Genomic DNA, 26424 nt, shown 5'->3' on the forward strand with positions numbered 1-26424 from the left:
GCCACAGTTGCTTCGCGCCGTAATAAAAAAAAAGGAAAGAAAAAGATATTTCTGCAAATTTTGAAAATGAATGGAGCCTTAAAGAAGCTATAAGATGGCAAAAAATTACTTGGCTCCGAAGTTGCTTCACCACAAAAGTGTCAAGGCATTAGATCACCATTTTTCAGCAAAAGTAACCAAGTATAATAAGTTATGTGAGACACTGCACACAAACAGAAACCTGTATTTAGCATCGTTCTTTCCTGGTTCCAGTACCCTACCTGCATTTGTGCAAATACATCACCTGCAGGAGAGGCTATGCTTTGGTGTCTGTATTGGAGGAGGTGTGACAACTTACTTTGACATGGTTCATATTGTTCACATTCCACCTATGTGCGGCACTTTATCAGGCCTGCTCTCCCTGTTCAAAACAAAACTGGTGAGTGGCAAAACATAGGTATGTAGGTAGTTCAGAATGGCTTGTTCATTTAATGATACTTTACGAACTGCAGATGTGCTTATGTACAGGGTGGGTGCTCTAAAAGGTCAGTCACATTTTCGTGTGTGACACTATATCCACTTGACAGACAGGCTTCCGCTACCACACAGTAAATAATTTGTGCCAGAGAAACATACGAAAAAATTGTGGTTGCCATGCGCCGTGTAACAAAATAAATATAACTACGGAAACTTTCGTCTTCGTGCATTTCCTATGCGCTGTCCGATGGATGGAGGCAGAAAGTTTGTGTGGTCATATTTATTTTGTTAAAAGAGGTGGTGAGGGGGGTGCACGCTTCCCCCCCCCTTGAAAAAATCCTCGGAATGCCCATGCTCTGAGGCAGCGGAAGTCTGTCCGTCAACAAGGTATCACGTCACCCACGAAAATGTGACTGACATTTTAGGGTACCCACCCTGTATCTTTCTACAGTTGTGTGTAAGGTTACCAGTGAATAATTCTTGTTGCATTTGCCGTAACCACATGCAACGATATGTTCGTTATGTTGGGCTATATCTTTTGTTTCGCATCTTTCTAGTCATACTCGTCGCAGGTAGCCTTGCCACCAGTAGACATAACCATTCGCTTTACATACATTATTAATGAGTGGTCTCCATATGCATGGCCTCAGTTACCACCAGGTGAGTAATGTAATGTAATTTTACTATTTAATCTTTCCTGAATGGTGCTAATATAAATGCAGATGTGACAGAAGAGCTGGATGATGCAGAGTCATTCAATCTGCAAAAGATACCTTTTGGTGCACTTGAAGATCCAATATCGTAAGTGTACCATGGCACATGTAGTACTGCATACGCTACGTCGGGGCCGAGGAAAGCGATTGATGCGACTAGTTTTTTTTCTCTCAGTAAGAAGGCAGTGTTTGCAGGGGTGATAGAGACCGCACGCACTGTAGACTCACCTCCTGTGCTTAGATGTGTGTACCAAATAATAAGTTAGGTGCATGGTGACATACAAGTATGATTTGCGCTCAGAGTGGCCAGCTTTGTGTAACTGTGAGCCAAAACTGCATAAATACTACTCTACGTGACCCCACCTCTTTGTATAAAGGAGTTACAAAGGTAACAAGAACTGCTGATGACACCTTTTGCATAAAACTTGGTAACAATTAATTTGTATTGATTGACGGCGTCGTGTTGTGCATGTGTCTGCTTTTTTTTTTGTATGATTAAAGGATGGCAGTTTGTAAAAAGGTACCGGCAGTGGGACTTAAACCTACAACCTATGGTTGCTGGTCAGGATTCACAGAGACAAACACAATTGAGGCGTGCACCCTCTTTAATCGTAATATGCAACTGTTTGTCTTCCTGTGCTTCATTGGCACCAGCTAGTACTATGGATCTTGTTTTTCAAATTGTTTATTCCACGTTCATTGTGTCTCAGTATAAAAGCATATGTGTTATTTTTGTCACTTGTGGGGTTGAGTGGCATCTAGTACGTCTGACTGTATGACAAAGATGTACAACAAGACTGTTACTAAGATTACTACTATATAATGTTAACACTATATTGGTGATGATTCCTTCAGGGAAATGCAGCTTTCAGTGACATGGCCATCTCTCCCTGAAGACGTTATTATTGACAGCGATGTTCACAGGTGAGCAAATTGGCTTTTAATATGAGACACTGCTAGAAAACAGCTCCATATTTTTGGGTTGCAGTGATCTTCGTCCAACAAATGCACCGAAGTGGTTGGTACGAATGCGTTGGAATGAGAACCCTCAATGTCTCATGGGTGAGTATGTTGGTTGTTATGCACTAGAACTTTGTTTCAGTGTGGTTGTTCAGTAGGTACTCAAACAGTTTTACAACATTCATGATGTTAATTAGTGTCAAAATTGTTACAAGCAGTTTTTACAATGTATGTGCTATGCTTTTCAATGTTTACTTGTTACACGTGCATTTTTGCTGCAGTGATTTACTGGGAGTAATGTATGAAAGAAGTTGCAAGTAGTGCATATGTACTGATAGAAGCAATGTGTACTAGGTGCTAGAGAAGATAGCAAATAGACTATATTTCTTTTCCTAGTGTGCCTTTGATGTTGCTCGTAGAGAAAGCTTACCTTTCAATCCCTCTTTTCACATATTTCAGAGGAGTATCTTCAAAACTTTCTTCAGCTGTGTGATAAAAAGAGCTCATTGAATCCAGCCTTCAAGAATGTATTTACAGAAGATGAAGTCTCAGGTACAATACTGAGTGTTTCTGTATCTCATATTTCTTTTTTTTTTGTATACAAACAGAAGTGCATAGAAGCATAGTGCGTCTCACAAAACAAGAACATAAATGTTGTCTTGTATCCCTTTGATAAATCATGCTATCGGACCATGTGTGTGAACAGATAGCATTCCTTGCTGTGCATCATTTTCAGCGCATTGCGTGGAATTCACTCTAACACAGCCTGTCCAGAAATGTAATTAAGGTGCTACGTTCTTGTTTTAAACTGAAAAAGTTGATGCACATGTGCTGCTGAACTTTTCATTAATTCAGTTTTAATAGAAAAGTGCTGATTGTGTGTGTTTATGCCAATGTAAAATAGACATATGCAAAACCAGTATTGTTTTTCCCTCAGTTCCCAACCAGTGCAGAAAGGGTAAAGCTTACCTCTTTTTATGGGCTGCCCTGTAGAATATAGAATATTTAGAATATATATGAAATATATTTTGTAATCTCTTCCAAAATGGTGTCACACTTGACCAAGTTGCTATGGAGTTTCATCTGTACCGCATACGTATCTTAAAAGCAGCTGTGGACAGTCTTACATTCTGGTGGTTATATGCTACAGACTAGCCTTTACACTTAGGACGTGCCATGGCTATGTTGACCTTTCTTGATCCAAATGCAAATATGTGGGGGGCGATGTTTTGCAAGGTAAATCAGGAGATTTCAACTAAAAGCATCTTGGCAAGCATACCTAAGTAGATCTGTAAAAGCAGTTAATTTCATGGTCTTAATAATTTGGTAGGTGGAATATTTGCGGAATATTTCACGGAGAATATGTTCTATGCGGTTGTAGTGCGGAGCTTATCTGGCTTGGAATGCTGGATGTCTGACGCTTCGACAGATAAAATGGCAATTGTCTGTGCATCTGTAATGCCCACGTGGAAAGAGACCCTTCTTTTGTGAACTTCACGTTGATGATCAGGCATACATTGTCAGGTTGAGAATGACGATGGGATGATGAAATTCGTACTAAAATAGCAATAAGTTGCTTTGAGTGGGTCAGTTTGGCTTAGTGAAACTCATCTGTTGCAAATTACGATTTTTCTATTCTTTACTGTTATTGCTAACAATATTTTGCATAATTTTAAAGTCACGGAAAAAAGACTATCGCGAACTTCGATCCTCGGACAGAAGTCGGTCTGCGCGAAAATTACTACTTTTACAGTAGATAAATTGATTCAGAAGATAAGCACAGATATACATATGCCAGATTTGTCCCATAATACACATTGAAAATTTATAACCTCAGCTCTAATGTGCACGTGGATCACCGAAATGAAATTTCTCTTGCAGCTCAGGCAAACTATCGTGATGTACTCGACAGGATGGCTCCACAAACTTCCTTACCCGTGTCGTTAGGTGTGTCACTCCGTCCTACATCAGAGAATATGCAGGAAACTCAGCTGAGTATACTTGGAAATGATGTCTTTATGAAGATTATGGGCTACATCTTCCTGAGTTTAGATGACAACCAGTTTAAAGACAAGGTTAGTCGATATTAAAGCAGCTTTTGAAACATGTTTTATCTATTGATGAAATAATTTTCTAGCCTACAGAAAAGTTCGAAACTACGTTCGAAGTATGTTGAGAAATAGTGCTTCATATGTGCACAAAGTCAGGCAAATGCGTTATTTACGCCCATCACATTACCGTGACTGATCGCCGCCTTTTCGCCATAGATGCACAACTGAAGAGTATTGAGAACGTAGCATGCTTTGTTATAAGGCAGAATTATCTGCTATCAAGCTACTTTTATACCAGAACATGCCTTATTTCTACATCCATGCGTGCATAGTCTTGCAAGGTGAATCCAAAATTATCATTATTTCTGCATCATTTGCCATTCTTTCAGCAAATACTATGTGCATGTGATCCAGGATGAGCATCACTCACTTAAAGGAAACAGATGACCTTGATGTTGCTACCTTTTGTACTAACAGTGCATCTGTTATTAAATGCAGCTATTTAGTAGTATTCACAGATGAATGTAAAAGTGCCACTGGAAAATGGAGATTTTAGGGGCCTTAGACTAGGTTGCCACACAGCGGGCATTCAACCGGCTCGGCTAGTTATGTATCACTCCTGCCGGCTACTAGTTGAAAGGCAGCACCAGCACATTACAAACAAAACAATGTACAAAGGCAGCACCGGCAGTGTTTTGCCAGTACTTCGGCACAAGTGGTGTTTCATGGAGAAGCTTCGGCAAATTTTTTGAGCCCCTCGTAGCAATTTGGAACCAGTACAGCTCCGCTGTGGTAGTAGTAACACTTCCCCTGATTGCAAGTCTGGTTTTTAAATGCATGCCGTAACACCAACAGGCCAAACAGAAGAAGCAGTGTCAGTATGTTTCGGTGTACGCTCCTGAATGAGTGCCTTCTCTCCTGATGCACTTATCTTTCACTCTCTCTCTCTCTGAAATTTATCTACTTCCCTTGATCCTCTGCTCATCCTCCTCTCTCTTTTGCCAGTATTTTACATGGCGAAAGGTGGCAACCCTGCCTTAGACCCGACGCTACTGTTCATACGGTTCACACAGAATTATTACAAAATTGTTGTCTCACCTCCTGTGAAGAAGTTTTTGTTGTTGCTGAGGGAAATTTTGTTGTTGAATGATGCATCCTAAAAGTATGTATCATGTATCCTACCTGCATTGGTAATCCATCTTGTTGTGGATTACCTACAGGAGTACCCACTCACTTTGTTGCAGGCCTTGTTTGATGACGGCTTGGATGAAGGCACTTCCATGGAAAGTACAAGCACCAACACAAAACTCCAAGAACTAAAGGTAAGCCTGAATGCTTTGCTTTTCACAAAGCTTGTGGAATCATTGGCTCCACTATGCACACAGAAGGGGAGAATGTACCCACCCCTTTCTCCACACAGGCATTATTCATGTATTTTATATGGGCCTCTATGGTAGAAGCGTCACTGTGATATCATTTGCCCCTCATTATTATCAGAACTTTTGCACTAGTATTACTTGATATCCAAACACTCTTTTGTGTTGGACTACTGTCCTGTGTTGGTGATTCTTTGATCTGCTATGCATGTACAAGAAGAAGAGCTATACTTGTGATTTTCAGGAAAGCTTATGTACCATGAAGACAACACATCCAGGAAGCCTAGTATGGCGACTTGCTCTCGCTGTCTCTTATGTCTATTACAAATGGGGAGACTTGCAAGCAGTCGAACAACTTTGGATGAAAGTTATTTCAGAAATCCGGCACAGCTGGGACAACAACTACATGCTTCCAAGGTGAGTGCAGATTTGCATGAAAAATTCCCTGTTTTTCATAAATTGCCATTAGCTGTCTCAACATACAAGAACAACGCTCAGGTCATTGACTAGGTTATCAACTGTGCGCCTGGAATGAGCAGAAAAATTTCGGAAGTTTGCTGAAATATGGCAGTCGTTGAGAAAGCGAGACAGCGGCGGGATTTGAACCATGTATCTCTCGATTACGGGTCGAGCTCCTTGACCAATTTCACCACGCTGGCATTTGCTTTCCGCATGCATGCATTCACTCTCACACTCTCTCCTACAGTTTTCCTTTCACACACACACATACATACGACACAAGTACGAGGCGCAGCATTTGGTGAACATGATGGAAAGTAATTGTTCTGAGGCTGGAACATACAAAGGGACAAGCACAGCACAAGTTGCCTGGGGGCAGAACAGTTCAAATCTGGCAGTCGTCGAAAAAGCCAGGGAGAGTTAGTGAATGTGTTTCTTGTCAGTCAAATGAGGCCCCAGGAATGTCCGGAAAGCGAATGCCAGCGTGGTCAAATTGGTCAAGGTGCCTGACCGGCAATCGAGGGATGCAGGGTTCAAATCCCTCTACTGTCTGGCTTTTTCGATGACTGCCATATCTCGACTGTTATGTTTCCGGGCAACTTGAGGCTTGTGTTGTGTTTGTCCCTTTGTATGTTCCAACCTCAGATTTACTTTGCATCATGTAGAAAGTTTACATTCAGAAGTGTAACCGTGGCTTCAGCGGCCAAAAGCATGAAGTCCCATATGCGTTATGGATGAGTGACCTGCTTTGTAATGTGGTGATGCCTGCAGTGTGCGATGGCATATCTGGGGCCGTTATTGAATATAAATGTAGGCTTCATGTTTCCGACTTCATATTCCACAACTGCAGGCTGATTTTGTCATCCACTTAAATGAGATAGTGTACACTTCACAGTAGTTTATTGCACTTTTTAATAATGTGTTTAATGGTGTTACCTAATGAACGCATCCTTTATTCTGAGCAAGATAAGGGGACCTTTCTTTCGGCCAGCTTTGCTTACCTTCAGAAGCTCAGTGCTGCAGTTGAAAAATACAACGACGAAGCCATTGCTATTCTTACCATAGGCACAATACCGCAGCTACATGCACAAGATGTGAACTTTCTTCAGAGACACCATATACATGAGTCTGCACCACAAATCGGTGTATGGTCAGCACATAGCCACGCAAATGCTCGCGTTGTAAGTGGACGGAGAAACATTTGGGGAATATTCTTTTGTGTCACCTTAATTTTGTGGTGCATATGCACCATGGTTCTACCATGGAGGCATCTAATCTGAGGCAGGGTGCTCAAAGTCTCAGGCTTTGCAAGGACACCGGGAATTCATTGGTGCTTCCACGGCACAGCCCAAAGGGCAAACCCTTACATGGTGAATTTGATGACGAAGCTCGAGCTTATGTTAGGAAGTTGGGAATGCGAATGAGCGTATATGTCATGTCTAGTGGTTGAAATTGTTCCCAGGTTCGCTAAATGTGTGCTAAAATAATGAGTGCTACAATAAATTGCACTCAGTGAATCACTTGAACTTCATGACACTCGTTCATTACAAATTCCAATACTTGCATTTTTCTGTCATCATTGCTAATAGTGGCTGTGGCCTATTGGCACCCCTGCTGCACCCCATGCCTATGCTGAGGTGCTGGGGCTTCTGCTATTTTTACAAGTTTCTACAGCTCTAACAACAGTTTCAAGCAAGTCTAAACAGCCGTTTTAAAAAGCGGTACATCGCAGCTCACACTGTACGAGATTCAAACGTCATATGTTAACCATGTACTGTGTCGACTTACGAAGAAGGATTGTGATAATCACTCACTCAACTTACAAACTTTAATTCAAAAAGAGTAAAGGTATCGGAGTGTACTAATTACACATGTACATTGGCCTTGGTGGAGGGGTGGATTTCATGCCATGTCTACACTTGTGCGAGTTACATTGAGGCTCTGTTATACTCTGTCAGTGCTAGTCATTAGTGGTAATGGCATACTCAACTGCAATAGCACAAGGGACATCACATCCATGGCACCCCAGTGTCACATCAAAAATCAAATATGGCTGGTTTTTGTGCAGCGTCTGATCAGTATTTGCTAACAAGTGCTAGAGTAAACACGCAACAACATATGGTGCAAATATCATTCAATACCAACCAGTTCACGCTGTCTCTTTGACTAACCTGCCGACTGCATTGCCAAGTGTCTGAGACTGCACCAGAGCACAAGGTAACTGGTACGTCGTCGTCAGGCTGCTTGCGACGGCAGCTTGTGTCGCCGTCACCAGCTCACGCCACGATCGTGACCGAAAAATCTGTGCCACCACAGTGTACATCCGGGATGTACAAGCAGAAAATGCGAAAGCTTGTGAAATGAGGTAGCTAACCACTGTGGCTACACCTGATATTGCAAGAGGGTTTCTATGTGTAAATTATCCCTAGCTTCCTTTTGTCCTACACTTGGAGGTTCAGAGTGTGCAAATTATGCTTGTAAGAATGGCACAAGAAGAAATATGTACTGTGTTTTTTCATACCGAGAGCGATTGCCATAACTCAAAACTTACCAAGTATCGTTGGCAAGACATCCATTGTTGCTCTTGTGCCATAAAAGCGTCAGTCCTACTAACATTTGCAACACACGCTTGTGTGACAAACGTCTTTGTTTGGCCGTTGCAGAGAGGCCTGTGAGAAGCTCCGATTTAAATCACTCTCAGTTGTAACGCTAATGGTCTCTGAACTGGAAGCTTGTCTCGGATTTCTCTGTGTCAGTATCAGAATTTCAGCAAAATTTCCGGAATTGTGCTTCAAAGCTTTGGATATTCGTATCAGTGTCACAAGCAGTGCACTACAACAGTAATCTGCCGTATTGTATGCAATGTCATTTGACACAGTTCAGCTCTTGCTTGATACCATCATTTCATTAACACTTCAACCACAAGCACAGCTCAGTGTTGTTATTCTCGAGTACAGTCACTTTGAAATACATAAACTTTTAGATAAACATTTGATTTTAAGGAGACAACTGCAGCTTCCTGAAAGAAGTCCTCTCAGAGCACGTGCACACACACTGTCATTCTATGCACTACGCTCTGTGTGCTATGCATGATGAATCATAAAGAGTAATCTGAAAAAGGGTCTACTGCTAAGATACAAGGTAATTTTTTTTGTGCTTGAGGGAAACGTGTGAGATCCTCTGACAGGTCACTGAAAATGGGAACTGAAGTATTTTCTTTGGAATTGAATTGACTTTACATTAAGGTGCTCAACAAGCAGGGATTTGTGGAGGATTTTCACCTCAAAGGGGTGATGGAATTCCGGGAAATGGGGTGACACCCATATCTGCTAGTTCTTCGGGCTTGCTTGGCCTTTTTTTGCGAGTCTTGTGGGGGGTTGGGGTGCTGGGAACATCCCCGTCGACACGTGATAGACACAAAAGTGTTCATTAGAGTAGAGATAACATCTCATGGAATGGCAACAGTTGAAAAGCAATTGTGGCATACATTCTCAAGTCCAACAATGTGCTACACTGTGCCTCACAAAGCTGCATTGAGGCAGCAACTAATGCACTTTGGCACTGTTTGGGTGATCAGCATTTCACCATTTGCATTTGTCCGCTGTCATACAACAGCCACTGATTGTCACTGGTGCAGCTGGTCTGTCCGCATGTAGCCAATGAGGTCACTTATTCACTGTCCATGCTGTGCATGCAGAAGGAACCTGCACCTGTCTCTGGGTTATGTTACAGTGAAGTATTAATTTCTAACATGGCAGGGTCTATTTAATGAATATGAGCACAACATCAAAGACTGCATCTCCAGCAGTGCGATTATTACCGGTGGTGGTATTTGCCATGTGCGGGTGCAACATGATTTTGTCCAACATAAATACCAACTTCATTGTCCTTCCAGTTTTCTGTCCTTCCATTCCAATCAGTGTCATATTCACTGAGCGAGTGCATTGAACTAGCGGAGGCAAGGCGGCCACCCTGCTTCCTTTTCCCAACTGGCCGCCCTTCAGTTCCAGCGTGGGCATCCAAAAAAGAATGCGTACCAGATAACGCTGAGAGGGATTGTTGGGACTTACGAATGTCTGGATTGCCGAGGCCATTTCGGTATTTGTTGGACATCTGGGAGTATGATCGATGGGATTGGCCATCGGCTGTAGAGCGAGCTTTAGATGTGTAACCATTGCCACTTAAGTGTGGAAGATGGGAGATGTGAGATCGAGCATCATCCATTATGAAACTTTGATTGGTAGACCCATTTACATTGTCCATGTGATACATTCTTGCACGTGGAATGCTTCTACTGCTGTACATGGACATAGTTTCCCATTCATTGTCTTGCGCTTTGATGGTGGGATGCACCATGGAAGTTGGTGGTGGGAGGCGAGACTTTGCATTGGGATCTTTGGACTGTTTCTTGCGCCAGCAGCACAGAAAAATTATAACTGCCAGGATGATGATGCCACATACAGCAGCTGACGAAGCGATGATGATCTTGTCTAAGTGGGCAACAACAAAGCTCTCTAGCTTGAGCTCTTTACATTGCATGAGGGGCACGTTCTCCATGGAGATGTCAAGGGAATCCTGAATAAGCACAATACAGACAACGAGGCACCTGTTTGTTGGCAAGCTCTGGATCGCATACTTTCTTTGTCCTGCTTGTACACTTGGTCCCCGACGAAGCATTCGTTCTCCAAACAGACGGTACACAACCTGAAAACCTTGAGACGAGTTGGATTCCCACTCTAGTACGATGGAGGAATCTTTCTTGTATGCCTCCACTAGTTTCACATCATTGTTGCCACTGTTGGCAGCAACCTTAGTGACGTGGTCATTTGCGCTGCGAGGGGACGGGCTAGGAGGCCGAAATCGCTTGCCGCTGCTAGACGGTGAACTAGTTGGGGCTAATCCCTGGGTAGCAGGGTACTCTGTTGTCTCAGGTGCAAATGTCACAGCCACTGGATCCTTTCTGCTAGAAGAGGGCAGTGGTTCTTTGGAGCTCTGTGTGGTTGTTTGGGCAGCAGTAGTTGGGACGGCAGTTGTGGTCGTTGTGGTAGTAGTGCTGGTCTCTGTTGGTGGTGGGGTTGTTATGTTACATATAAAATCGCTCGGTGGTATCTGTGAGAACTGCTTTCGCTTGAGATGGTCAGGCTTCCCACAGAATTGAGGGTTTCTTTCCCGGCTGCTCACTTGGAGATCTTTGTTAGCAATCCACTCTGCGATCCAGCGTACCTGGCAGTCACACTCAAGATAAGGGCCTGTAAAACAAAATTTTTGGTCCGTCACTTAAATCTTCACAATCTTGCGCAGTAATCTGGAAGAACACACATAAAGTGCAAAAGTGAGACGCAAAGAGGCAGTCTTCTAATTAAATGACAATTATGCGTACTTCGTGAGATGTATTGATTTAGAGCGCAAAATCACAACTACACTACACCCTCAACATCGTATTAGATATATAATTACACTGTGCCAAATCACTGTGGTCTTTCCTGCTAATCGCGTGAAAACATTTTCATCCACAAAAATACGAGGGTCTTGTTCCAAGGTTGATTTTCCGTTCTGCGAGTCACGCGCAATTACGACGGCTGGCTCCTTTTTCAAAGTGTTTTTCTACAGGATGCATTTTACAAATAGTGATTGAAGTCAGACAGTGTGTGTGTCCGTGAAGGTATCACAGACACACACAGTGCGCTTCCTTCATGACGAGAGGTTGTGTTGATCGGAAACAACCAGCGAAGCAGACATGGGAATCTGTTCCAAATTGACCAATTGACCCGTCCACCACTGGTCTTTCTGGAACGGCTTTTTTCCATTCCCAGCGAAAAATTTGTGTTTCACTGGTCGGAGCGGACTTGCGTGTTTCGCTAGTTCGCTTCAGATCAACTCGCTTTGCGACAGAGCACTCTTTCTTGCTCTGCCGAGTACTGCCGGTACTGCTGTGTCTTGCGAAGCCGAGCAACCACAGCAAGCGCTGGGACGATTAGCTGAGTTTGCCGGGTGTGTGCAACGACCTCTGCCAAGCTCTTGGATGAAAGGCGTTTGGCTTTCGCTGGCGGGTTCGGATTCAGTCCCTTCATGCCGTATTCTGTTGCTCTGTAGCGGATATGGGTGCTCGCTCCAGATCGACCAGTAGAATTTGCCTTTAGCAAGGTTTACGTTGTTGCATTGCTGTAATGGTGCAACGAAAGTAATAGCAGCACGGAGGGAGCACACAGACACAAACTGGACAGAACAAGCGCTTGTCCTGCCTGATTTGTGTCTGTATGCACCCACCACGCTGTTATCACTTTTGTTATGTCTGGATTTCGACCATTTTGTAATGGCACTATAAGGGCCCTTCGATCTGGATCCACTAGTGATGGATCTCCTACAAAACGCAAAAGTACTTCGCTGTCCAGACTGCATAGAGAAAAGTTGCCACGAGCATGACAAAAAAGAAAGACATTTTCAAACTCGGGTTTGGTCAAGATGAATAAAATACCTCCAGTATTTTTTAAAGATAACACTAATATGAATTAGAAAAAGAGATGGTGCTTTGGCTGCTGGTGGCAATCAGGCGCGGATCTAGGGGGGGGGTTCAGGGACCCCCCCCCCTCAATTCCAGACTTGAACATAGGGTTCAGTGGACCAATCCCAGCATGCATATGGCACTTGTTCACAGCCCCCCCCCCAGGGGAAATCCTATATCCGCCCCTGTTGGCAATACATGCATGTCATTAATGGCGAGCACAGCAGCAGGTCCGCACCAATGTGGTAGATGACGAGCGGCTTTGTAAGCCATATTACCTCCTATGCTAAGAGCACGAAGAGTTGTGTTGAGGCGCCGGAATGGGTCGATAGGAATTGTGGAGATAGGGTTTCCATCCAGTGCAAGCAGGGTAAGAAACGGGTTGTTCTGGAACGCGTTGTGTGGAAGGCTTCTTATCCCGTTAAATCCAAGATCGAGTACCTGCGTCAAGGACATCAAATACGTGTAAATTATAGCCTGGCCACTCTGTGAAGCATGGCTCTCGTAGAAAGCTGCCGAAATCAACAGTGGCTGCTACATCGGCAATGGTTAAAAACAATTTACAGTGCAGACACCCGGATCGTTCTTAAAGATACTGTAAAGCAGTAGAGCTGCAATCTCAGAAAATTTATCTATTCGATAGCCTGAACCCTCAGTACTCTTACGTCACAGTTTTCGTCCCGATTGCGCTCATAGTTTTTTTAGAAAATTAAAATTTAAAATTACGGGCAACACTATGTCGAATTCCCCACCAACTGCGCCAAGTGCGGCGGTAAAACTACATTGCATGCGTATAACACTGTGTCTAAAACGAAGGAAGTCGGCTACGTAGCCGTCGGGAGCAGCAAGCCAGTCGGGGACATGGATCACTGTTGCTTGACAAATTGGGGATTGCTTCCCACCAGACATCGCCCCTAGCAGTTTTGCCGCAAATTTACTAGCAAATTTAAAATATTTAGGGTTCCCGGCCACATATATAACTTTTTGTGCTTGGTTCACAAGCAACAAGCTGTTAAACTACGCCGCCAACACAACATCTGCTGTACAGTACAGTACAGTACAGCAGTGAAAGTCTCTCCCCCCCCCCCCCCCCCCCCCAATAAAGTCTTAGATTATTGCTGGGGTGCAATACAAATACCTTGCGTTCTTCCGCAAGAACAATAATCACAGCTGACGCAAGGGAGGCGCTTTGATCTGGACGCCCTTCACAAACTCAACTCCTTCAAAGAGCGCGTAAGAGAATGAGTCCGGGTGACGTCACTCCGTGACGCGGACGGGACACGACGGGAGTCTCGATGAGGTTTGTAGATATCACGAGGTATATCTAGACAGGTAGCGCAACTCCCATAGGCCCCTGTGTCTTCAGAATGACGCCATGATAGAGACTGTTTGCGCCATCCATCCGTTGCGCGGACTACTACGATTGTAAATAAATGGCATCAGAGGTGACGTCAGCAGTATGAATAATAAGTAGTGCATAATTGGCTATGGCACGTTTGCGTTGTATTCCTTTTTCCTCACCCGTGCAACAGTACCAGACGAGAACACAGAAAAAATAAATCGTATCAGGCTTAATGAAACATATCAATACGAAATGCATATAGTTATCACATATCTTGACAACTCTAAAGAGAAGGGCACCGTGATATCACACAGAAACGTGGAAGGTTCACTTAGCTATTTCTATTTCTTACTCTTAGCTTACTCTATTTCTTACCTAGAGCAATACGCACACGCACTTTTTCTTAATAAACATATTTCCCCCCCCCCCCCCCTAGAGCAATACGCACACGCAGTGATTAGACGTTTGCATTTATTCAATGAGTGGCCATTGCAACAAAGCATGTCATCGTTGGTGCACAGCTGATTCCTGCTAACACTCACGCTATCATGGCCGCGCGTCCTATTAAATTTTTTTTCGCGGGGCCAGCAAGAGGGGATGCATTGTATTTATCAGTTCACACGTGTTAATCTTGGCCTACAGCTCCGAGATGTCAACGTCGCTACCTGTTTAACCCAAAAAGTATACGAACTCCGCATTACAATGCACTGATACACAGATGCACGGATAAACACGCCCACTGTGACACATGCGCAAAGGAGCAGGATACGAAAACGTACTCGGGTGGTAGGTGATTTCGTATATGTGCACGAGTGGGGCAACAGAAAGTTTTTTCTACATTGAAATTATGAATAACCTATTAGTACGCACACAACCCATGACCACGTTCTAAAGTTTTTGTGTTTACGATCGTACCTCTACTGTCAACACCCAGGATCGCTCGCGCCTCATGATGGTAGCCTTGCCGATGGATCTGATTTAGTATTTTCGCTTGGTTTTCGCTACCAGTTTAGATATACCTTGGATATCACACTTACCACGTGAATGTGGCGTTCTTAAAGATACGCGATGCTGTTTGGGCAGCACCCGCGGCCTTTGTTCCGGTAAAAACGTCTAACGTAATAATGAATCGAGTATCCAGTCACGTAGAAATTATCAACCGCGATTTCTCCGAAATATTTTCCGTGATGATTGTAAAATGCATTAGAAACATATGATGGCAGTGTTTCCTGGGCCTGTGATATACTTCGACATGTCTTAAATAACGCATTGATAATTTATAATTCTTGGCCTTAGGCATCTATATGATCAGACAACGTATATCGATGAAAGATGAAAGTCACTGAAAAGGTTAGCCAGCTGTAGGGATCGAACCCACATCTTCTGGATTGCCGGTCCAGGGCTCTACCAAGCTAAGCTAACACGCCTCTCCAGCGACTTTCGGGGTGCGTCATCTGAAGGGACGACAAACCAGCCACTCACTCTCACTCACCCTCCTTTCACTCTTACATTTTTGCTCACTCATACACACATTCATACGACGGAAATCGACGCCTTCTTAGGCATTTTGAGGCTTTGTTTGTATCTGTCCCTTCTATGTAGTTCCAGCCTCAGAACATCAGTTTATCTCTTGTTTAACATATATCGACTGGGAAAATTGGTACGAATCTATATTAGACGTGTTCCGGCACATCAGCACACCGTGCGACAAAAGTGTGGAACCGTGTGGAAGATATACATGGCATTGGAACTTATTCTGACAAAGACTTGTTCGTTAATTGCCTTGCTGAGGTAATGCGGGCACCGGATGCCCTCCTGTGGTTCTTGCTGACGGTTGAGTCACGTGATCGTACGTTATTAGAGTTGCTGAGAAACTGTAATTTGTTACCACAGTAAATATAGCTGCGTTGCGTTCATTGATGCATAGGGTGGTGTGACAGCTTCTTAATTTTCCGTTGTAATGAAACAGGTACATACCCTAAGCTCTGTGAGTGTTGCCAGGGCTCCGATGGGAAATTCGACGAGCAGGTTGTTGAGCAATGAAAGACTGCTGAGGGTGTCATTGACAGCACTGAAGGAGTTTGGATCCACTTTGATGATGCGGTTCCGTTCCAAGTTGAGCGCGGTCAGCGTATGCATGCTGGAGAGATGATCCGGCTCTATCGTTGCTATCTTATTTTGCGCCAGGTCGAGGAACGCTAATGACGTCAACTTTGAGGCAGCCCGAGGTATGCGTTCCTGGCCCGTACCCTTCAAGTTGAGGTTCTTCAGTGAACCTTCGAGACCCGCAAATGCGTCGTCAGCGATGGTCGCAACGTTGTCGGCGAGCTTGAGAGTGCCGAGAGGAAGGCTGTAGAAGGCACGGCTCTGGATTTCCTTAATTCGGTTGCTGGACAGGTCCAGCTGACGCAGAGATGTGAGACGCTGCAGGGCTTGAGTGGGCACTTCAGTGAGCTGATTGTCTGGAAGACTAAGACTCATCAGGCTGTTTTCCAGGCCTTGAAATGCGCGGTCGGACACCTCTTTGAGCCTGCAGCGGGCCATATGCAGTGACTGGATGTCCAATTTGGTGAATACGCCATCGGGAAGCAACTCCACTGTGCTGTTGTTCACATGCAGCAAATCGATGGGCACATTTTGAACTGATGCGTGCAGAGCGTTCATGAGGCGCTGGAAATTGACGGGACTGCATTGAATAGACAGCCGTTGGACACTATTATAAGCGCAGATGCAGTCGGCATGTAGGTCAACTAGTTCTCTTGACCAGGGACACTGGGCTGACAACTCCTGTGGGGCTGTGAGAGCCGTGGCAACGAGCAGAAGCACTGCAACCTTTGCCATGGCCGGTCTGCGCCGCATCTGCACAAAGTGAACAGTGAATTACCCGTAAACGTCAACATTTGAACGATGCGCGCATAAAATTGAGGGTCAAATATGCACTGGCCTTGAAATATTGGAACCGCGTTTGGGAGGGTCAGGAATGCGTTTTCGCTTTTGTACGGATGGACGGCAACACCCCGTTGCCCTCGGGGGGCCGTTTGCCTGCCTCCTGCCGTGAAGTAGCCCCTTTTCCTGGAGCTAGTAAATTTGAGGTGTCCTACAAAGCATATCGTGATTGAGCCAAAGGTACAAAGGCATACTGGGAAGCTGGGCTCGCGGTGGTACCTATAAATATTTCGGAACGAACAGCATTGATAGCGCTACGTCCAGATTTGAAGACCATTCGACGTGTTTGCAACTGTTTGGCTGACTTATTACGCTCTTTCTTGTATTCTCTCTCTCTCTTTGTGAAATTACAGTAATGAATTACTTTTTCTGGTAATTTGTAATGTAATGCGTGACTTTTCACATTATGTAATTTGTAATATAATTTAATTACATTTGGGGCAGGAATTTTAATGACATTACTCATTACTTTTTACAAAAGAATCGAGTGTTCCGGTCAACGGTATGTGGCACTGCCGCATGGAAGAAGCATTGTTTGCGGGCCCCATCCTCCGGAAAATCTTCCTGTTGTCATGATACATTGTGTCATCTTCGTCACTGCATTGTGGAATGATACGTCATACGTGGCACCCTGACATGTAGAACAGACAAATAGAAGAGTGTGATTAAGCTCGCAGTAAGGACTTAGTAATTTCATTACATTTCAATTGCAGCAATGAGTAATGTAATTTAATTAAATTCTAACTGGAGTAATGAGTAATGTAATTTAATTACATTTTAGAAGTAATTTATCCAGGTATATTACTGTGCATAGCTGACAGCGATAGGAATCTTGGTAGTTTACTAACACCTATAGCTTCGCGAGTTGTTTAGAGAGCGTGACCCCTGTGCCCCACCTCAGAATAAATCCACGGCTTCGCTCGCTCATTTGGCAGGACTTCCTGGACGAAACCTTCCAGAGACCTTCTTTTTTTCTGATTCACGTCAGTAACGAGTGCGCGTATGACACTTGACGCAATTGCTCCGCCCGCAAGGGAGATCCTCTGTTTTTCAGGTAACATTTTTGAAACAATTGAAAAATTTCGAATGTTCAATTTCAATGGTTCATGTTTTTAGGCGATCACAGTTGTCTCGCGACGCAAGGCCCCTGAATTATTTATTTATTACGTTCTTGTAGGCACCGTGAGGCTTGTGTTGTGTTTGTCTGTTGTGTGTTTAAGCCTCGGAGTCGTTACTTTCCAACATACTATTTCAGTTTGGGGATAATACAGTGGAATCGCCATTAGGACGCGACTCACTCACTCTTCTTTTCTGATGCTTTCTCTCCAACTCGAGGCATATGCTACCTAGAAATACGTTACACAGCGTCGAACACACGTAGGCGTTGAAGGCAAGCGATCTGGTATAGATTAGTTGTTATCGTGGTATGTGTTATTGTGCTTGCGGTTATTACGTTGACGACAACATTTCCTTGAGGCTGGGGTACCACACGAAAACTCGACAGGAACGTCCGTTCTGTACTTATCATGTGGTTCGTCATCCTCAAGGAAATGTTATCGTCAACATTACATAAGCATAAACTTATTAACCAGCATTGCTGAACATTTTGTTCGCGCGATCGGTTTTCTGTATCTCGTCTATTACGAAGACAACACAACTCGCTTAAAGGGTCTATTAGATTCTCGCTGTGAGGTCATTTCACCCATTGAATCACCGTCATGTTACTCTAGTATGGCTACAGACGGCGAAGGTATCTCGTTATTATCACAGCGTATGCAAAACAAACAACAAAAACGATAAATAGATGATTCCGCCTTCGAGTTTATCCATTTGCAATGCATGGCCAGGATATCAATTCCCTTTTCTCGTGCGTCGAGTCGTTCAGGCCCTGATTTTGGCTTTCGATAAGTCACGACAGCGGGTGTTGTCGCTCTTTCGTGGCGAAGCTAGGAATATCTTCGAGCGCATACATATGCGGGGCCAGACCTTAGTGGGCAGTACTCTCGATCACCATGGCAATGCCGTCACTTCCGCATTTCCCATTTGACGTCTCGGGCGTTTCCGTAGCTTTTTGCTCGCTGCCCTTCGCGTGCTCGGCAATGAAATACGTCGACGGTGGTCCATAACGAATACTTCCCAATCAATTTGTTACCGAAGGATGAAGATAGTGACACGCGCAGCGCACCCTTACGTGCACGCGGGACGATGTTACCAAGATGGATTTATGGCAAATATTTGTGAGACGGGCCAGAGAGAATAAAACGCTCTCGATATTTTTCTTTTCTTTTCTTTCTGAGGGCAGTGAGAATGTCGAACCTTTCACTCTTAGTTTGCAGCCCCGTGTAGTATAGACCAGCGTGTGATATGCATAACGTTCTGGCAGAGGGCCGTTGTTTGGCACGCTCACAAAGAAGGGACACCTGTGAAAGGAGCAAGTTTCCCCGCTTTACTGTCGGTTATTATTGGCGCTACTTCAAGCTCGTTAGCGCTTTATCATGTCACACTGTCCCTTGACACGGAGTTCGCTGAACTTCCGCTGCCGTGGGACACAGAGGCACAGCTTGCGCAGCTAAACGGAAGATGCGGGAGTGTTTCGTTCTCCCAGTTGCTGCACACACTTTTCAGGTTCAAATGTGTTTTTGGGCGAATTCATCTAGAGATTATCGCTGACCGTTTTCGCCTGCGTAGCCACTTTGTCAGCGAACTGATGATGATGATGATGATGATGATGATGATGATGATTTGTGCTTTTTTTCTTTCTCTTTTTCAATTTTTTTTTTTTTTTGCGAATCGACAACTAAGGCCATAATGCGAACTATCATATATGGTCATTTTATCGAACGCTGTTTTTCCACGGCTGCTGTACTCCACTTTTCCCCTAGGCTGTTCTAAAGAGCATGCAGTCCACAGGGAGAAATCGTCTATTCGTTTACTGTGGCACCGCACTAAGATGACACCTTTGCAGCATGATGTTGGGGGGTTCAAGGGAACGCAACATATAAATTTTATCACCGTATAAATCGCGATAAAAAAAATAAAGGTCTGGGTATACTATATCCCACCCATTTACCCCTTGTAGCATAGTGCACAGCAGGACCCGCACTTCTAATCAATGCAGAGGGTGCAACGTACCCGAAAGCCCCGATATGTTTATTGCACGAACCGTTACTCGGCTCCGAGTGTACTCTCCCATGCACATCATTTGCCCCAATGATCTATGGGAACGGCATGTAATTAGGAGTGGCAGTTAGGTGCGTTCGCCAAGTCCGGGAAGCAATGCCGGAAATGGCGGTTCCCATACGCGAGGAATTTCTTTCTCACTGCGAATGCAACGTTGCGCTCATCATTAGGCGGAATGATAACAGAACATCTCTCCAAGTCGCGAGGTATCTCACTGTAGGCTGTTTCTCATGCGTATACCGTAACCGCAGTGGACAAGCGGTGCAAGTATTGACCACAATCTGCTGTGTATACGAAGCGGCTTAGCGTGCGTGTTGGAATCGGAAATTTTCATAGTTCAATTTCCTCATATCAGACGGCGTCGTCAATCAAACCTGGGAAACTGAGAATATACTGGGAATGATGCTTCATAAGGTACTGAAGGTGATAAGGTGATACTCCATGTCAGGTAGCTATGTTACCTTTAGCCTGCAGCTCCCTCGCTATAGGCTTGTAGTAAAAATAGAAAAAAAGTAAAAATAAAACCGAGGAATTGCGAGGGAGGTGACTGGAAGCTTTTCGGGTGAAGGCGGGCAAAGCGATTATGAACGCCATTCTTTGAAGTGCAACTTTCGTAATAGTGATGGAATGTGGATTTAGATCCGCTTGCGCGAATGTTGAGTAAATTCCTCAGTGCCGTCCTCGGTAGCTTTGCTACTGCTCGACGCACGAGAAGCGTTGAGGACAGTAGCATGAGCCCGAAGCTACTGAGGACGCCGCTGAGGAAATTCCTCAGCGGCGTCCTCAGTAGTTCGCGCAAGCTGACCTCTGTGTGCGGCAAGTAGCGAAAAGAGAGCTTCAAAATAAACGTTTCCCGCTAAAAATGGCGATATGTCTGGACCATTTCTAACAACGTAAATCAGGAGATGTTCGTGGTCAGTGGAAGGAAACCGTTTGAGAATTTCAGTACGCGTATAGACACGTTGTTTGAAATATATTTGGCCATATCGCTTCCTCAGGGCGAAATATCTCTGATGATTTTGAAAACATTTACGGCAAAACGCGCGCTCGTATACGTCAGGAGGTCTCTGACCGGTTTGTTTTCCCGCAGATATCGCGCGCACAAATCGGAACTCTCGTGGGGTGTACTTTGAAAGGGTTTGCCGTCCAGTGCGGCTTCTTGGTATGGTGTAATTTCACGAGACGCACGTCACAGATACCTTATTAGACGCCGGCGTTGGTGGCGGTACACGTAGTCTCGTTCCCTAGGAAACGCAAGGCGTGATTCTCATGGCGTGTGGCGAGTGTAACTGGTGACCCGAGGGAAGGAAACTCTGACCGACCGCCATTGTATTCCGGTAGTGATGGTCATTTTGGTATCACGCAAGGAGGCGAGGAGACGCGGAAGCCACTGTGGAAAAAAGAAAGATGAAGGTTGAATCATGGTACGAAGGGCATCGCGTCCCCAGCAGATTGTTTTGACCGCTTATTTGCAGTTTCTTTCGCGTGCCACTGGTACAGACCTCAAACAGTAGCCTTCCTTGGCTTGTTCACTTGCGATCCTGTTGGGTTTGTTTTCGGTGTCTGCATTGGACATCAGCGCTTGATATTCGTTTTTTAACTATTGCCACAAAACCCACAACTATTTACTGCCTTTCTGGAACACCAGCCGTTGGTCTGCGGCTGGTGTTCTGAGATAGCAGGTTCAAACCCTGCCGAGGACACCAGCAACCTCGTAGCAGGGTACAAGTTGCTTATGTATAGACACGCCGTCTTCTGCGAGGGACATCAGGTACGGTATGCTGTGTCCTGAGATTTCGGTATCGCTCATAGTTATAGTTGTCTCGAAACGTAAAACCACGAATTATAAATGCGTTCCATAATCAGAACTGACGTGATAGGAAGGGCCTGTTTCACATCATCTGCTCTGTGTCTGCTTGCTGAAATTTGGTGCGCGTTGTTCACGAGGGGTACATACTATACTTGATTTTCCAAATAATATATAATGTTACGCAAACGATTTGTGTGTGTGGGGGGGGGGGGGTTGTTTTTCTGAAACAGTGGCAACAATTCAGCTCCGAAAACGTCTGTCCTGCGTGCATTCCTAACTGTAGACTGTGTATTTTGGAGTCTGCAGGTTATGTCAGTGTCCCCACAGGGAAAGCGCGACAAGCTCCAGATTTGCCTCCAAGCAAGAAACTACACGCATAATGTAAAACCCCGAGACTAGGGAACACGAAAGGACAGACACAACACGGAGTCTCAAACAGGAAGGGACAGACACAACACGAAGTCTCAAATGTTCCCTCTCTGCTTGGTGTTCCCTAGTCTCGGGGTTTTACGTTATGCATCAACTTCACCAGTTGCTTCTTAGCCATCTTTTCAAAGAAACTACATGTCATCACGTTTTATCGCTATCCTATGTTTTGTCGGTACACAGCAACCTCGATCGTAGGTGGCAGGACGTAAGAAACCCTGAACGTTCTGTCTGAATTATCTTGTTACATTTTTACCAATGATGCCTCTTCGAATAGAAATGTGTGTGTGTGTGGGGGGGGGGGATCCAATAGAATAGGGGGGGTACTGCAAATGCAATTGAGGAAATACATTTAGGCAGTTGGGAAGTACAAGAGGCCTGCGCAGGCTCTCTGTCCCTTTTCTGTCTTACATCTTCTAATCTTTCCATTTTTCTTTCACTGGTCGGGCGTAATTTACGCTGCGCATCAGGTACTTGCAGGGTACATTGGTTACTGGGGCGGAAAGCCAGTACTCATTCTGCCCATGTTTTCATGACTGCCACTCTCGCGGCTATCGCAAATTGAATTCGCACGAAAAAGAAAAGTGCTGTGAGTCACGAGCTCCCTGTCTGCATCGTTGGGAACGGCGATATTAATATTTCCCGGAGCATTCTGCATTTGACGTGAAGGTCTTTCACGTCAGCATCAGCGCATTCGATTACCTCTTTCATGCAGTTCACCGCGATGGACTAGGAACGCATCCTATAGGCTACATTCTTGGTTCTTATAGTGGACGCTGTCTCTTCTCCGACGTTGACAGCTTGGGCGTGTTGTTGACCTCCCTTCCAAGGTATCCGTAGCATTGATTGACGTCCACAGACCAACCTCTTGAGGTCCTGGCCAATGCCAGGAAGAGCCACCCGGGGTGAGACTGTTCATTCGCTACAAGTTCATCAGTAGTGGTTTATGCCGAGACAACAAAAACGGCTTTCGTGCTTTCGCTCTTTACTTGAGTCGTCGACGTGAACGTATCGCGCTCAACAGAGTCCTACCTGCCCGCCGATGTTGACGACAATGCCTGGAAGCGTACTAAATAGCTTGCACGTATAGGGTCAAGGACGCGCTGAGGTCCTGAACAAAAATATCTGAGGGCGCCAGATGGTATAGTCTTTCTTCGCCGCGTTCTCTCCTCCTCCCGCGAAGTTGGAACACTTACGACATCTTCTAGTGTGGCGCTCTGAATGAAGCCGGTCAAGGTCCCCCAACGGTTGCGCCAGCACAGCCATTCGTAGGTATTCGAAAGGGAGCGGTAAATGGCGTAAGTGCATTGCAGTAAGGCTGCCAGAAGTTTGTTATTCACGAATCACACATTCCAAGCGGGCTCTTGTGAGGGCGAGTCAAGAAAAAAAAAGCTTCATGGGGTAGCGGGCAGCGAACAGTACGAATGCACACCGTGCACGCATGCAGTCCGTTCAGGCAAGCCAAATTGGGTGCTTATAGTTTGATGCTATCTGGCCATTGGCTATCCCTTCAAGGCGCGTTCCTTTTGCAGTTCACAACGGTAAGGGCTAATCGTCGGCCCTCGATTTTCGAGTCTCTTCCCTGGCACGCAACTTGGCTAGTTCTGCGCGTTGTAATCTCTTTCGAATTTTGGCGTCGAGCGGCATAGGAGTGTCGGGACAGATTCCTCTACTCTGGCTTTAAAACTTCAGGGGCCTTAGCCGTATCGTCGCAAATAGTGGAGAAATTATACACATCATAAACTTGCAGCTCTGCTGAACAATCGCCTCGCGCAAAGCTGTTATTTATGGTGTCAGTACCTCATACTATTTCCTGTAAGTGATTTCTAGTTGTTGGGTTGTACAAATCACGGCCCCTATTACGGTCTCGAGAAACACTTCCCAGGAGGTTGGTTTGGATTCAGCAAATTTGGACGTGAAACAATTTCGGCCTGCTCCGAATCACTATACCGTGACGCGCCAATAAACGTCGGGAAGCGACACAAATCTTTCGGCATCTACCTGTCAGTATAGTGCTCTGAAATTAGAATCGTGAAGTGCTTCCAGATTGGTAAACACAGAACCGATGAGTTTAAGTTGATCATTTTTCTTCTATGTGTGTAGAGAGAGAGAGAAAAAAAAAAGAAGAAGAGGGAAATAAGAATAATTACTTTGTCTTTACAGAGGGCGAGGAGGGACAGTTTCAATCGTCATTAATTTTCGAATGCTTGTTGAGGTAATAGTCTCGAAGAGGGACCGGTAATTAATTCTGCCTCAAGGGCCCCTACCCACGTCTTTGCGAGCCGACACACCAAAAAGGCACTGGAACTGTTCTGGTGAAAGCCTTTTGCTCGGTTCAAGACATGTCCAGTCCAAGTGTTTACTTGTCCTTTAGTGAGGTTATCATGCCAGCATTCTTCTTTGGTTACCTTGTCCTTTTTCATTAGCCTAAATGCGTTATCGGTTGCTGAAGAGTAATTTTACGCTGACTGCAGTCGGTTACCTCTTGTGGTAACAAGAAAATCCCGACGGAAGCACAGGCACCTTTCTCAGGTAATGTAGTAGTAGCTGAAATTAATGAAAGACAGAAGGACGAACGGAACTCGATTAAAGAATGACAATTGATGAAGGATACAAGCAGTGGGGCACTTCCGGTCAGATATGCTCTCTGGCCGGCCCATTTCTGATGGCGTCTTTTCATCAGTTGCCACCTTTATCTGCAGGTCATAGTAAATCCTAATTAACCTCGAGTCTGTTTACTCGAGTTCAGGCGCATTATGGCCTTCGTCGCTCGTGCGCCAGGAAACCCCGAATCATCATCATCACCATCATCATCACCATCACCTGCTTCAGCCACTCGAGTTCAGCCCAAGCGTGAGTTCACCTACACAGGCACCGGCTTCGCGTGGTGATACACTGGTGGTTAATTTCGCTGTCTTAATAATTCGCGAATTCGGACGGTGTCAGATTTGGGGAATATTTTGCGGCACCTTTATTTCGCGGTACGTTGATCCTGCACGACAAAGTTCGCAGGGGCGTCACTTACTTCGCGAGACTTTAGTTTCGCCGAAAAATAGCATTCGCGAAAATTACTACTACTACGGTACTCGCGGACTGTATCTGCAGAGGTGCGTAGACAGCTATGGAGGACGTGTCACTGCAGTGCTTCCTGTGGAACAGTGAGTAGGTATGCGGCATGAAATATCGAGCACCCGGAACGAAGATCAAGCTTGCCCACGTCCCAGCTTATGCAACGGCAGTAGACTCTGTTTTCTTGCTGGAATGACCGCCTATAGGTCGTTCGGGCACAGCGCAAGGGCTTCCGGTAGTTTGGTATTGTCCTGGCATTTGAGGCTGGAGCATGGACAGTTTTTCGTTATAGTCGTCGATAAAGGCTCTTTCCTTGGTCAGTGGCTTTTCAGATATTGTTCTACATCGAGACACCAAGAGACCATTAGCATTGGAGCATCAGGCCGAGTGATTTAGCGACAGGCATTACAGACTATTACTGAGATGCTTGAAAACACCTTTCAAACAACCCTTATGGAATCCACTAAAACGTCTTTTCACAAAGAACGTTCACTCGCTAGAGAAGACAATCTGTTGGGTTGTATCGTATCAATGTAAGCGAAAGTCACGGGGAGCGCTTCTTTTGTGTCTAAGCACAATCCTTCACACTTGTTTTGCCACTGACGTTCGAACGGTGTCTCGTTCACTTGCTGGCGTCCTTGCGAGCTTTGTGGCTGGCTTCGAGGGCGGCAGGAGTACGCCGTGACGGAGTGTGGCAAAACACTAAATGATGCGGTATTATAGTCGCTGATGGTCAGGCCACCACTCACCGTCCCCAGGAGTCGTGCATGAGCAAAGCTTTGCGTAGGAGTTAATTGGTACCATTCACTGTTTACCCATTCAGGGTTTGAACAAATGCGGGTTGTGCAATGCCTCAGCAGAGCGCGTGCCACTTGTTTAGTGAAGAGGAAAATGGCGGAGTGTTTGCACTTTGATGCAAGATTTCAGAAGTACAAAGCTGTGACCTTGAGTATTTAGGACAGTGTGGGTGCTCCGAATTGGGATGCGTAAGAGCTATAGTAATGCGGCTTGTGCATGAGAAGAAATAAGTGATACAGTCCCACTACGAAACGGCATGCAAACAAAGATCGCAGACTTTCTGCTTTCCGTCTTTGTCACGACTACCTCGAGGTAATATAATCGATGAACTAAAAG

General features: G+C 45.1%; 2 protein-coding genes across 2 annotated transcripts in view; one reads left to right on the top strand and one right to left on the bottom strand.

Annotated features, from left to right (window-relative positions):
- The window catches only part of LOC135377633 (rab3 GTPase-activating protein catalytic subunit-like), a 93055-nt gene that overhangs the window by 4187 nt on the left and 62444 nt on the right, over positions 1-26424 (top strand). Inside the window, exons 7-15 of the mRNA XM_064610201.1 lie at positions 253-418; positions 1014-1116; positions 1179-1257; positions 2025-2093; positions 2158-2231; positions 2589-2681; positions 4011-4204; positions 5425-5502; positions 5801-5973. Coding sequence (XP_064466271.1) covers positions 253-418; positions 1014-1116; positions 1179-1257; positions 2025-2093; positions 2158-2231; positions 2589-2681; positions 4011-4204; positions 5425-5502; positions 5801-5973 — 1029 coding nt within the window. The remainder of the gene's footprint in view (positions 1-252; positions 419-1013; positions 1117-1178; positions 1258-2024; positions 2094-2157; positions 2232-2588; positions 2682-4010; positions 4205-5424; positions 5503-5800; positions 5974-26424) is intronic.
- Positions 8902-26424, bottom strand: part of LOC135377630 (nyctalopin-like) — a 32713-nt gene continuing 15190 nt past the window's right edge. The window contains exons 3-5 of the mRNA XM_064610195.1: positions 15837-16718; positions 12796-12958; positions 8902-11264 (exon numbers count right to left, since the gene is read on the bottom strand). Coding sequence (XP_064466265.1) covers positions 9832-11264; positions 12796-12958; positions 15837-16718 — 2478 coding nt within the window. The 3' untranslated portion in view covers positions 8902-9831. The remainder of the gene's footprint in view (positions 11265-12795; positions 12959-15836; positions 16719-26424) is intronic.

This window comes from Ornithodoros turicata, chromosome 1, assembly GCF_037126465.1.
Source record: "Ornithodoros turicata isolate Travis chromosome 1, ASM3712646v1, whole genome shotgun sequence".
NCBI lineage: Eukaryota > Metazoa > Arthropoda > Arachnida > Ixodida > Argasidae > Ornithodoros > Ornithodoros turicata.